This window comes from Mirounga leonina, unplaced genomic scaffold (assembly GCF_011800145.1).
Source record: "Mirounga leonina isolate KUSES-001 unplaced genomic scaffold, KU_Mleo_1.0 Mir_151, whole genome shotgun sequence".
Classification (NCBI taxonomy): domain Eukaryota; kingdom Metazoa; phylum Chordata; class Mammalia; order Carnivora; family Phocidae; genus Mirounga; species Mirounga leonina.
In genome coordinates this window covers 3,146,261-3,160,248 of record NW_023270377.1, presented here as the reverse complement: position 1 = coordinate 3,160,248, position 13,988 = coordinate 3,146,261, and the positions used below count along the sequence as shown (strand labels likewise).

Here is a 13,988-nt window from a genome sequence, read left to right as displayed (position 1 = left end):
AACACCTGCCCTGCTGTTGATCCTTACGGTGAATATACTGAAGCCGGCCTTTTCAGGCGGACAGCGGTGTCTTAGTATTTATAATTTCAGACTTGCTTATCCCAGACCCAGGGGCAAGGATGAAAACCAACACCACCCCTCCCCCTCACAAAATAGAGTCCCCTCTGAAACACCCTCACCTCGACATCAGGGCTTAGCTCCCAAAAAGACTATCTGGGCCTCCCCCTAAAAGCAGGCAGTAACGGGGCGAACGCACGACGTGTCACCCCTGGAGAAATGTCCTGTGCCACCTGAACCACAGGCGGCGCATGGGCCTGCCTCCTTATTCGCTCAGGATGAGCCCTCCTAGAACCCGAGGCATAACAAACCCCGGCCTTGCAAACTCAGCAACACCAGGTTAGAGACAGCGGTTGGATGTTTGCAGACATATAAACAGTACCGGTCACACCACGGGCTGGAAGTGTGCGTCCTCAGGCTTGCTGGGCACAACCGTCACCTGCTAAACTCAGAGCCAGGGGAAGAGAGCCGAGAGGGGCCTGGCCCCCCAACCCCGCCCCAGCTGCCCCATTAGATGCTGTCCCTCCCGGGGCCACCGCCCCGAGATGCAGGAAGTGGACACAGCTCCATGATCTTCCCGGCACTGCCACCTCCATGCGGGCCTGTCCCCTCCTCCCCCAGCTCCCAGAACCATACACACACACACTCCTGCACACCCTCTTATACACACTCCTACACAGACACACACACACACGCCTGCACACACACACACCCCTCGCTCACTGCCCTGTTGTCTCATAGCACTCTGCTTGCATCTCCGAGGCATTTTTCCTGCCTTTGGTTGTTTTATGAAACTCTGGCTTTCTTCTTGACTCTCTCTCACTCAGTTCCTAGCAAGGAAATTTGGATTTACTCACCTGTCCCTTTATCAATAATTTATTGAGCACAAAGAAAAAGATCTGCAAACCCACATAAGTGAACATGGGAGGGCCGGGTATGAAGGGCCATGGGCTCCTCGCGACCCTGGCTAACCCTGCAGGGACCCTTGCAGGCGGGCTGCACAGCATCTCCCTGCTCCCTGGGAGACAGGACGCGGGGCCGACCCTCTGCCCGCTCACAGGAGGCCTGGCCTGGGTAGTGCGTGCAGCCCTCCCCACGTCTGCGGAATAGCCGTCTCTAGACCTGACTTCTCCAGGAGAGCCCAGAAACCTTTGCCCAAGAGGGAAATTCAAGTGGGAAGTATATGTGTTTGTGCATGTGACATACATGGGGGGGTGTGTGTGTGCAGGCGAATGGGCAGGTGACAGGGTGCAGGTGTGTGTGTGCGTGGATATGTGTGCTTTGGGGCCTCTCTCTTCCCGCCTCGGGGAACAAAGCGACCCAGTGTCAAGGGCTACCTGGGACGTCACTTCCCGCTGCTCGCCAAGGTCCGTCTTGTTCCCGACCAGCATCACCACCACCTCCCCTGGGGGAGACTCCCTCTCCAGGTCCTTCAGCCTCTGCTGAGCCTTGCAGAAGGAATCCTAACAAAGGGAAAAAATCAACATCAGACAAATCCCATGGGTGGCTTTCATCGGCTATCCCGGCAAAGAACAGGCAGACGTTGGTGGGCCGCCCTGTAAAAAGGCATATGATCCAATTGGCCGTGTGACAGCCCCCCACACGTAGCCCCGCTCCCCTCCCTGCAGCTGAGCTGCTCAAGTGGGCGGCCTCCCACGCTGCAGCCCATGGCATCGTGCTCGCCCCACCCTCACCCCACCCACAGACTCTGCTCTCCTTCTGCTCACCTGCCCTCCGCCTCCTCCCCTCCCCACCCCACCCCACCAGGCTGATCCCCACTGCTCCCTCCCTTCATGCAGGAAGCACCCCCAGCCCAAGCGGAGTCAGGTGCGCCTCCTATCAATTCCCACAGAACCCTGCCCTTCCCTGCTCCTGCTCTAAGTACCTGCTCACTCGTACTTAGCATCGACCCACACGACACTGGGGGAGAGGTAGGGCCAGGGACGGTGTGCTGTCTCCAGGGCACGCCCCTCACCAATGCTGTGGGCACCCAAGGAATCGTGAGTGATGGATGGGAGTGCTCTGTGCAGGGTGTTCTGAGAGGACCGTGCAGGGGCACAAACTCAACCGTGCAGTAGTAGGAGCAGGGGTTATCAGGGAGGGCTTCCTGGAGGAAGTGACAGACTTTCACGAAGGTGTTGTCTACTGGTTGTGGTGATTTTCCCATAAAGCACCAGCATGGGCTGGTCACGGAAAGCCTTCAGAAGAGAGCATCCCTGTGCCTGAGAGAACAGGAAGCCTTGCAGAGGAGGGTGGGGACGTGCTGGAGGCAAGCCTCACCTTCCTGGTGACGTCGTACACCAGAAGCGCAGCGTTGGCACCCCTAAAGTGGCAGATGCTGTGGTACTTCTCCTGGCCAGCCGTGTCCCAGATCTCGAACCTCAGAAACACGGCCCCAAGTCCACCACCGTCGTGAAGAACGCACCTGAAACAGAAGCCCGGGGGGAGCTTTACCTAGAGGACACGGTCTTTATCTCCAGCTCGGGCTGGGCCATCGAGGCAGGCAGGATGTGGACGTAGCTTTGGGGGGACGATTCACCCTGCTAGGGACAGAGGATAAGGGACGAGTCTGAGCTGAGGTTTTCAGCGTAGAGTGGGTAAGACCATGATTCGCTGGCAGGAGACTCTAGCTTGGGGGCTCCTAACAGAACCCACCAACCGGTGTCTGCCTGCACATCCTGCCTTTCCCTGCACAGCCACGAACCTGAAGTCCCATCAACCTCCTAGGCGCCTTGTCCCCCCCAGATTCATATGTGAAGTCCTATCCCCCAAAGTGATGGTGTTAGGAGGTGGGGCCTCTGGGGGTAATCAGGGTTAGATGAGGTCATGAGGGTGGGGCCCCCACAGTGGGATCCGTGCCTTTGTAAGAAGAGACACAGGATGCTTGATCTCTTTCTCTCCCCCTCCCTCTCTCCCTCTCCCTCCCAACCCCCTGTCTGTCTCTCCCACCCTTCGAAATCTCAGTGTCCTCTTCTTCATCGCGAGCCAACGGTGCCCCCTTCCCACAGTGGGTGTCAAACGACGAGAAAAGAGAGGAGAGCAGATCTGTGCATGAAGCTCCCCTTCCTTTGCCTGCCCTGGGCTCTCCCTGACCCACTGGCTGGGACGGTGGCCTTCTGTCCACATCCTTCTATCATGTCCAATCACATTCCTGAACTTGATTTTGGTTGTACCCTAAAACCCACCACCACCAGATTCCCCATGGGCGTCACGCTTGGGTCAGCCTCCCCAGCTCAACAACCCTAGCTTCCCATCTGCTTCTCCACTTGGTAAACGACGGCTGCTGGTCGAGCTTCAGTCCACGTGCACCCCAACAAAGTTGCAGAGAGGGCTTTCGGTCCCAGTGATGATGAGGCACGAGTGACGGGATGTTCACAGACCGCAGAACCTTGACCCTCCTGGAGAGAGGCACGAGGTCCCTCTGGGGCCCCTGGACTGGTCCCCAGGACAACCTTCCACCCACCCCGGCCCCACGGACACCCTTGGCTCCAATCAGGAAAAGAGCTCACATTAATTATCTCCCTTGTTCAGAAACCCACTGACCACATTTTCTACATCGTCACAGCTAAAGCCAAAAACAACCAAATGATATTAGCCACAAGGTGGGGGGTGGGGGTGGGATCAGGCCAAGAACCAGGAATTTTTCCGTTCTAGAACAGGCTGGTGGAGATGACACATGCGCACATTTTCACGGGGCCTCGGGTGGACTGAGCTGGGGCCACCGGGTGCATTTGCATATCATGGTCCCATCAGGGCACAAACCAGGTCTCCTTCCGCCTCTGGTCCCACCACGGACCTCAGCACTGGCATCCCAGCATCAGCCCCGCCCCAGCCTCAGCTCCATCCTCTGGGCGGCGGGAGGGGGGCTCCTGGAAGCAGGTGAGCTGCACAGCGCCCCCCTCTGCGCGGTGAAGGGCGTAAGAAGGACAGATTGCCCCAGATTTAAAAGTGTCTCCATAAATGTTGACATAAGGAACGTGGTTGTGCTCTTTCTGGTTTTAATGTCAACAAACAGCTGATTCCGCTCATGGAAGCCTCTCCACTGGGTTTGCCTTTCAGCAGAGTCCTGGTTGAAGGGAACCTGAAATGCATAGCATCTCTCCCGGGGCGGAGCTGACAGGGGCCAGGACGGTGACAACGCTGAATGCGGGCTGCCTTTCTTTCCCTCGCACACAGGCCACTGCGATCCACCAGCAAATACGCACGCCAGCACTAGATGTCACCATTTCTCCAAAGGATGTCACTCAGTGCGGCAGGCACCAGGACACCGGCCAGAATTCCCAGGGCTGTGGCCATTTGGGACTCCAGGATGGGGGGGGTCTGTGGGGAGCCCAGTGGGGTCTGTGGGAGCTCCCCGTGGTTCAGGTCCCCGGCCACAGCATCCCCCCTGGAGCCGCCACCTCCCCCACCGGGCCCTCTCCCGCAGTGGGACGGGGGCCTCCGTGGGGGGCGGGGGGGTCGGCAGGAGTTCCAGGGCTTTTCGGGTCTCCCCTCAGCAGGTGGACCCCCAGGGAGCTGTGCTCACTTGAGATTCCTGCTCCGGCTCTGCTTCGGGGACACGAGTCAGTCTCTCCCCTGGCTGGACGGGATCTTGCCCTGAGACAGCTAGAACACTGCCCTGGCTCGCACACCATTCTGGAGGGCCGTACCCAGGGCCTGTGCAGCCCGCGATCGCCCACAGATCCAGACCCCCTGGCAGGGGGCCCAGGGGCGCCCACCCTCCCGAAGGCTGGAGTATCTCGAAGCTGGCCTGCTCGGAAGGCAGCACCCCCCAGGACACCGGGACACGCCAGCCCCGGTCCCACTCCTGCTCTCTGGAGTGGGGCGGGGTGGGGTGGTAGGTGATGACCTTAAGTCATAACATGGTAACCCACGACTTAAGACAGCCTTGAGCCAGCCTCACACGGAGAGCCCACCACAGAGGGTGTCTACATCCCCGTTTCACAGACGACAATGTCAAGATGAGCCAACAAGCCGTTTAGCCATGTGTTGGTCGCTCGGCTCACAGTTACTGAGAGTTTCCAGTACGCCAAGCACCAGGCACACACTCCCTCCTTTATCGTCCCAGCCACCTGCCAACCTGCCCACCTGCCGAGGAGGAGGTGAGCCCCGAGTTCTCGAGTTCTCGCTGGGCTGAGCTCCTCTGCACCTGCTCCAGAACAAAAGCAAGTTCTCTCGATACAGCCAATGCCATGTGTGGAAACAAGCAACGGAGGCGTCTGCCTTCAGAGGGTTTTTGTAAAACACAGACGACATTTGCATAAGTGAAAGGAAGGATCGTGTTCCATCGCCTCGCCTGAAAAGTGGGAAGATCGACCTTTATAATAATATATAACGATGTAATCATTACTACAGCATGATAACTAATAAGTCATATAGACTATAATACACTGATAAATATCATAGTATAATAACAAAATAATTAACTGCCCTTCTTTATTTTTATAGTAATGCAATAATTGTAGTAGCCACCTCCACAGGCTGTGGTATCATAAAGCACGTGAAGTGGACCCAGAGATTTAAGTGGAGGAAGCCAGCGTTTCCACGTGGGATTTAGCTCCTCACAGCAAAGGAGGGCTTTTCACGTCTCCGTCCCCAGCACCCAGCACGGTTGCTGACACGGAGCAGGAGCTCCATCAGTAAGTTCTAGCCCCGTGGTCGGCAGCTGCTTGAATAAAGGATTGCCAGACTCAGCTAGAGGGTCTTGGCTCCGTGGGTGCTCATCTGGTGGTTTTCTGCCCCCGCACAATCATGCACCCTGGGCACAGTGGGAAGGGAACAAAGGCCCAAAGCACCAGCCCCAAGGTAGAGGCAGGGTCCTGAGCCTGGAAGGGGGGAGGGCAGCTAAAGCCGCCCATGAGGATGAGGATGGTCCAGGGGCCAGACAGAGGACCATGAGTGGAGAGAGCACACCTAGGCCTGCTCCCAGGCAAAGACCCCCACTCTGACCTGGGCCCAGGCTTGTCACCCTCCTGAGCCTAGCAGAACCTCTGAAGAGTGTGGGGGAGGGTGACAGCGTGGTCCCTGACTTGCTGAAGGAACTGGAGCAGGCTTCTGTGGGCAGGACAGGCCCTCGCCCACCGTCCCTGTACCTACTGCGGGCTGGGAAATGCTGTCTGCCTGGCTTGGGACAGTTAGTGACCTTCCCATTAATACAGAGTGCCTGCTCCCTCCCCAGACGCAGCTGGCTCCATGCTTAGGGGCCCCCTCCTGCCCGCCGGGAGGGTCCACATTGCAGCCCACCCCCTTGGACCCAGCAAGTGCTGATCCCTTGGAGCCAAGTTCCCGGCTCACAGCGAGTGTCCACACCACCATCCCCGCCCCTCCCCTCCCACTGGAGCCCAGGCGCAGCCCACTGCCTCGTAGGGGACCGGCCCCCTCTCGCACATCGGTAGTGCAAAGGTCCCAATTTTTTTGGCAAAAGGCCGTAAATATTTTTGGCTTCAAGGGACCTACCATCACAGTTGCAACTACTCAATGCTGGCCTCAGACTGAAACGAGCCCCACAGGATATGCAAACGATGGGCATGGCCGGGTTCCTGGAAAACCTTATTTGCAAAACCAAGCAGATCCCTAGTAAGCCAGTTTGCAGGCCTCTGTCTTCCATGCAACCCCAAAGAGCCGTCTGGTCTGGAACCTGCTGTCTCTCTTCCTCATCTTGAATCTGCATCACCCGGTTCACACCCGGTTCACCCCCAGGTGCACAGCCCTTGAGATCCCACTGGGCCAGGCCCCCTTCTCCAGTCTCTGCTTTCAACTGAAGCCCCCCACCCTGAGGCCAGACTTAGCACCTTGTTGTATTTTTTTAAGTCCAGTCCAGTATCGTGGCTGAGCGGTGTCACGCTTCCAGCTGATGGAGAAGGTCGCCCTGGGCCCCTCAGCCGGCCTGAACCACTGTCTCTCGGAGCTCTCCTGGAGATCCCCCGTCCTGGAGCCAGCCCCTCACCCCTCCTCTGCCCAGCTCACCGCTAGTGCTGGGGGCCTGGGCCTGGCAGATCCCTCAGCCCCCATGGCCCTCAGGCGCTCTTGGGACTCACCCTCCTGAAAAGACTGCAGGGCTCGCAAGTAGCTAATGCATGTGTCAAATTTAGCGTTGTGTGTCCATGTCCAGTGTGCCCGTTTGGTGTCTTCTAGAATCTTTCCACACCCAGTGCAGCCTGGGACAGAGGCCATGCCCAGCAGGTACTTGCTACATGAGTGAGGGAGGGAGCGAATGAATGAACAAGTGAATGAATGAATGAATGAGTGGACTCGACAAAGTGCTAAGCAGAAGGCTTGTCCATGGCAGAGTCCAAGTCTGAAGCCAAGGCTCTGGCCCCGAGTGCAGGATCTGTCTTTCGCCATGCTGGCCACCTGCCAGGAGGGTCGCCATGAAGTGCGTGTTGAGTTCCTCTATTTTGGGCAGGAAACAGGATTTCAGCCCCAGGCAGCGCGTGATGGAGGCCGACAGCCCAGCAGATGCTCCAGAGACCTTTCCCCTGAGAGCCATGATATGTGACCTCTTTAAGAAGTGCACAGAGAGGGTCTTCCCTCCCAGCCACCCCATCCTCTGCACCCCACCCCCCCCCAATCCAGGCCAGGTGGTAAACAGAGACCAGGCAGAAAGGGAGCCACTCTTCGGGAAACTACCCAGGAGAACAGCTTTGGCAGGAGGGACCCCCGGCAGGGGGGGAGGTCAGCTTGTCTGGGCAGCTGAATGGCAGAGCCTAGGGGGCCTTCCCTTGGGCTCCCCCTCCACCAGGTAGAACCCCTCACACCAAGCCCTGGGGCCCGAGGCCCTGACCCTGAATCTGCCCCCTGCAGCCTCTCGCTAAGCTGACACCGGACCGCCCTCCAGACTGAGCGTGTGTCTGACCAAGCCTCATCCCCTCCCTGCAGTACTGGGTGCAGCCCGAGGCCCCGGGGGAGTGTGGGAAATGCCCCACACCTGGGCCATCACCCTGGCTTCTCCTCTAGCAGACTAACCAAGGGCGTGCTGTCCCGTGTCACATCCCACGGTGGGCAGGATGCTCTTGAAGTCATTCTTCACGTACCGGAGAGCCAAACTGGACTTGCCCATGGAGCCACTTCCCAAGGGGGCCAGCTTGAACACGCAGGGCTGGTCCGGGGCAGCCCCAGGAGAGGGAACCCCTTCCTCTTGTGCCATGCCCTGCAAAGAGACAGCACTTGCAAAGAGGTTGAATGTCTGCCGTCAAATGATCTTAGCGAGTTCACCCTTGGGGCCCCGCTTCCCTGGTGAACAGCACAGAGCTCAGAGTCAGAGGCAGGCAGCCTGGGTTGGTACCCCTGCACCACTCAGCACCCCGTCTCCTCATCTGCAGAGCGGGGTGAGCAGACCCTGCATGACAGGTCTGTTGTGAGCAGTGCTTGGGAAGTGTCCTGAAGGCGCCAGCAGGATGCCCACTGCATCCTAAGCGCTACACACCCTGAAAAACAATCATTGTGCGCTGGTTATCACATTGCTTTGTTGTCCTCATTCCCATTACTTCTCACTTTTTAAAAAAATCGATTACTTATTCCCAAAAAGTACCAGAATCATCCGAGAGGCAACGTGCTCTCTCCGTTGCGGCTCATGGGTTAGAGTCGGTATTTCAAAAGAATCTATCTAAAGAAAAAGTCGGTCTTTCAAGGACCTCAAAATATTTTGGTCTTTCCCACTTTATCTAAAGCCTCAGCACCCATTAGGGATATGCCATAGAGAAAAACAGCTCTGTGATCAAAATAAATTTGGGTAAATCCTGCATATCGTTTCATTACAGAAAATTTCAGGCACCCTCCACCGTGGAACAGAGACCGTCCTACTTGGCCTCATGCACCCTCCTCCACTTCCAAAACCTTGGTTCACTCACATCCCCAGACCCCCTCCCACCAACGATTGGTTTGAAGCAAAGCCCAGACATCCTGTTGTTCCATCAGCAAATCTCAGTATATATACAGGTGTTCTTTTTTTTTTCTTTGTAATTAATTTGTTCAAGAGATCAGATTGTCCTGCAGCTTTGCAGTCTGGATCTTGCTGTTTGTATCCCCTGTTCTTGCCATGTCCTGTGAACCCTGTATTTGCTATAGCTTGGTGGTTCTGAACAGAAATCTGATCAGATACAGGCTATCGTTTGGCAAGAATGCTTCGTGAGTGTGCTTTGCATTTCCTCAGGGGGCAAATAATGGCCAAGTGCTCTGGTGGCGATGCTAGGGGTCCCTGAAGACTGTTGCCCCAGACCCACTATTTCACTAGGAGCTGCAGACTGGTGACATTCTAATGTCCCCACTTTGTCTCCATTTATGATCTGGGTCGCTTCTAGGAAGAAAAACTTCCCTAAAAAACATGGAAACCCACCAGGCGCAGGCAGTCCTGGGAACGGTCTCCTCTCCCTCCTCACTCAGTGGGCAGGAGGGAGGCCCCCAAGGGTGATGGGAATGCAGGAAGGGAAGGAATTTCCAAGAGGAACAGAGAGAAAAGTGACAGCAACAAGAAGCAAACTATGTCCCCCACCCCCACCCCGCAGCTGTCCCTGTCTGGTCTGCCTGCAGGGACAGGAGGGGAGGAAGCCAGCTTGGGACCAAAGTCCCGAACAAGCAGGGCTGAGTCCTAAATACTAACAAGACTGTCTCAACAGAAGTGACCGGGGAGTTACAGGGTCTGAGAGGAGGATTCAGGGCTGTTTCTGCCCCTTGCGGACAGGGGGCTCGCCACAGCAGAGAGGAGTTGTCGGAAGGCCCATCGTATGTGGGATTCATGAATTTTGCCATCATGTGTGATGCTTACGGTGTCGATGCATGGTGTTTCAGAGAAGGATTAGAAAGATAAAGTATTTTAAGTTTTCCATCTCTGTTTTCGCGAAGCGGATACTGGGGTCACTTGGGGAGTTGCCAGCTGCCGGTAAATCTGCTAGATCTGCTCAGGTCTCTCTGTCCCGTAGATGCAAACCTCCATCCTGCCACGGCGGCCACCCATGATCATATCCGGTCCCCATCAATAGCAGATAATAAAATAGATACAAGTCTCTGCCATCATGGGACCCGCAGTCCCCTGTCCCTTTTCTTGATTGAAATAATCCCGGTTTTGAACTCTGTCTTAACTCATAGAATGATTTTTCTAATGACTTACCTCTCTTGCTGGACTGTAACCTCTAAGGAGATTCACTTTATATAATTATTTTATTAATATTCTCACACGCACCGGGCTGTAACCTCTCATTAGAGCAAAGGACTATACTCATTGATCATAGTAGGTGCTCAATAACTATTTCATGAACACACACAGGGATGGCTCAGCCAAAAGCCATAACTGGACAGACATGCTGTTTCCAGCCCACGGTTTGCACGGCCGGTCAAACCCCAGGCAGCTGGCCAGGCAGTGAACTGGGGCATCTGCAAAAATGTTGAACCGAAGAAGCGCCTCCAGCAGCCATTGAGAACAGCTCCATGCAGGGGGCTCAGCCCTGAGTGGCCAAGAAAAGTTGAACGTTACTTGCTTTAAGGTTGTCCTGCACGAGTACTTGGAGGAGACTGTGAAGGCTGAGGTGACTAAGTCTAACACACAGGCCACCTCCCCGGAGGATCAGGGCGGAGGTGCGCACACAGCCCTGCCCAGCTTGGGCTGCACGGAGCCTCCTATTGAAGCTGGGCTAGCAGCCTCCGTGGGTCCTGGCATTACCCCACCTTTCAGAGAGGCCCGACAGCTCTTCTAAGACAAGGATGCAGAATTCGAAGCCAGAGCAGGCTGCGTTCACAGTCACACTGGGCACCCCAGTGTTGTTCCTGCCCTTGCAGAGAGCACCAGCATGCACTTCCCAGATCAAAAGCAGTGGTGCAGTGAGCCCGTCCAGGCCAGCCACCGGCCTGGGCTCATGGCCAAGAGGACGGTCAGCTCAATAGCAAACCCTAATTTATAAACTGCTTCTTTTTCCCCACCCCCACCCCCAAATTCAAAGGAACAGAGTAGAATGCTGGTTACCAAAGGCTGGGGAAGGGGAATGAGAAGATACCAAAGGATACAAATTTCCAGTTACAAGATTAACAATTCTGGGCATCTAACATTAGCTAATGATACTGTATTACATCCTTGAAAGTCCCTAAGAGAGTAGATCTGAAATGTTCTCAGGGCCAGAAATGGTAATTATGAGCCAGGATGGAGGTGGTAGGAACAGCATGGTGGCCACCACGTTAGAGCCCATAAATGTGTCAAATCAACACGGCGCACACATTGAGTTTACAGAACGCTGGATGTCCATTACGGCTCAACCAAGCTGGAAGAAAGAAATCCTTTTAAGAATGGAATGTCCCGGGGGTGCCTGAGTAGCTCAGTCATTAAGCCTCCGCCTTTGGCTCAGGTCATGATCCCAGGGTGCTGAGATCGAGCCCCGCATCGGGCTCCCTGCTCGGCGGGAAGCCTGCTTCTCCCTCTCCCACTCCCCCTGCTTGTGTTCCCTTTCTCGCTGTCTCTCTCTCTGTCAAATGAATAAATAAAATCTTTAAAAAAAAAAAATAAGAATGGAATGTCCCGGCTTTCGGTGCCACCCCAAGCTATGCCCTCATCTCTAGCCAGAACTACTTACGGTTCCCGCCTGGAAGCAGGTGCCCCATTGATTTGTACTATAATTCTGCACAGAGAAAGTTCTAACACACCTACAGCGATGCATTCTCGAGTAGTTAAAGATACCCCTTCAAGTTTTCCTTGCTATTTATGTACTCGGATTAATAAAGCTCTTAGGTCTAGAAAATCTTTAGCCTAAGACATGTCTGAATAAACCAAAACAGGTGGATTACAAATGAATATACCATTCCTATGATGCCGCATTCCAGCATCTTATTCCTTTGGCAATGAGACATCTCTTTGTTTAAAAATAGCATTTTACTATAAATATAAACACATCATTGTCAATATGAAAAAAACGAAATCACCCAAAATCCCACCCCCTTAATATAACCAAGAAAGGCATTTTGCCTATTTTCTTCTTGGTTTTTTGGCTATGAATCTTAAAAACAAGCAAACCAAAACCCAGAGCTTTAACATAAAATTATGTATGGCACCTTTACAAAAAGCAACATACGTAAAAAGCAGCTTTCCGCATTGCTGTTTATGTTCCACATGCATTCAGCTTAATATATTTAGTGACCACAGAACATTCCTACCGCTTTTCCACTTTGCCAACCCATTTCCCAACTACGGATTTTTTTCTTGGTCATAATTGTTTTCTCGGTAATAAATAAGACTGCAGAAAGCACTTCCGTGTACAACTTTTTGTGTGATGACATGCTATAAGCTTCCAACAATCAGAGAGAAAATTGAAAATGTGACTTCTGACCCAACCTCTAGAATTTAATCAAGATGGGGTTATTTGAAGTCTTTCTAAACACAAAGATCTTCTCGGGAACACAATATTCGTGATTACGGGTAAGAGAAGCCCTCTGGAGCATCTGATTTGGGGTTTTTTTAAGTTTCTTACCAGCTCGTCTCTTTTCCACCAAAGGGAAAAAGAAAGGATTACAAATCTGAACTAGTCCTTCCTTTCGGTAGGGGAGGGAATTTCAGGGAGGGGTCCGCTTTGCTGAGGCTACCGTCCAGGACGTCCCTGGTGTCACCCCTGCCCGGGCACGTAAAGAACACCGAGACTACTGAGCAGCTGGTTATGCTCCCCCCCGGCCAATCTGCACTAACTGAGCATCCTGATCCATCTGAGGGGGGCTGCCCCGCATCGGCTTATGGTCAAGGCCTGGAGCTGGGCTTTTCCCAAAGCCACCGTACAAACGGGAATCTCCTTCCGGGAGCCTGACCTAGCCAGCCACGCGGATCCAAACACAGGCCCTTCCGGTCCTCAGGAGAACGAATTCCTCACGCCACACTTTGCCCTTTTGATTATCGCACAAGGGCAAAGGTACAGAAACCCTCCCACACATGTGCACACGTGTGCACACGGAGACAGGCATAGACACGTGCATACATGCACGCACATACACACACACAGAAGCACACAGACACACATGCACACACGCAGATACACACGGACACACACAGAGATACACACAGACACGCACACTCACACACACTCTGCAAAACACACAGAAGTTAAAACAACGACTCACGTGTTCCCCAGGCCTGATCCCCTCCAGGAAGCCTGGCAGCTTGTCATCACCGGGTCCTGCAGGACCCCACCCGTCTCCCCTTTCTCCCTCCTCTGGGCCCGGGCAAGGTTTGCGTCCCCCCACAGGCAGGTGGGGATGGTGGGCGCGGCAGGGACAGACAGATGATCTGCTCTAACAGAAAACAGGTCAGAGGCCGCAACTCTGGCCAAGGCGGGGCCCAGTGGCCCCGCGCCCCGGGGTCAGGTCTCCTCCTCCCTTCCCAGGAGGATCCCAGGGCAAAGTCCACCACGGTCATGTGTCACCCGGGCCAGGGCAGGGCGGGAGGCTGGACAGTAAAGCGGCTGCTGCAGGAGGACCTGGGCGCCCGCGGGAAGCCAGACTCCCATCTGGTGGGGGGGGGTCACCCAACTCCAGGGAGTGTCTCAGCTTTATTATCTCTCATTTCAAAGCTGAGGGTTTCCCCTCGGCTCCTTCGTGGGAGCGGCACGGATCTTTGCTGCACTCGAACCCCGGGAAAATGAAGGATGTATTTCGGTCAAATCAGGTTATTCCTGCCACAATAGCTGGGAGCAGCCTCTGGAGGCGCCCTGCACCTGGGACCAGAGGCGAGGGGGCGCCGGTCCTGGGCTCGGACACCTGGCTCCTGGCTGCACACCACTGCGGGGGAGGTGCTATGTTTCTCCAACGCCCCCTCCCAGGTTTGTCACCCTCAGCCTGACTGCTCCTCCCAGGGATGGGAAGATCCAGCCTCAGGACGGACGGAGGGGGACTCCGGTCCCACTGACCTCCAGGGTTTCTGCCCTCCCTGTCCGTTGCTGGGGCCTTGGGTCTTGTGTTGGAGGCGGCTC

General features: G+C 55.0%; 1 protein-coding gene across 1 annotated transcript; it reads right to left on the bottom strand.

The window, feature by feature from the left end:
- Positions 1-717: 717 nt before the first annotated feature.
- Positions 718-13,349, bottom strand: RAB17 (RAB17, member RAS oncogene family). The gene is given in 5 exon segments (XM_035006794.1): positions 718-1,520; positions 2,338-2,456; positions 2,459-2,482; positions 8,047-8,206; positions 13,141-13,349. Coding segments are annotated over 4 exon segments (933 nt in total). The 5' UTR covers positions 8,204-8,206; positions 13,141-13,349; the 3' UTR covers positions 718-887.
- Positions 13,350-13,988: the final 639 nt, after the last annotated feature.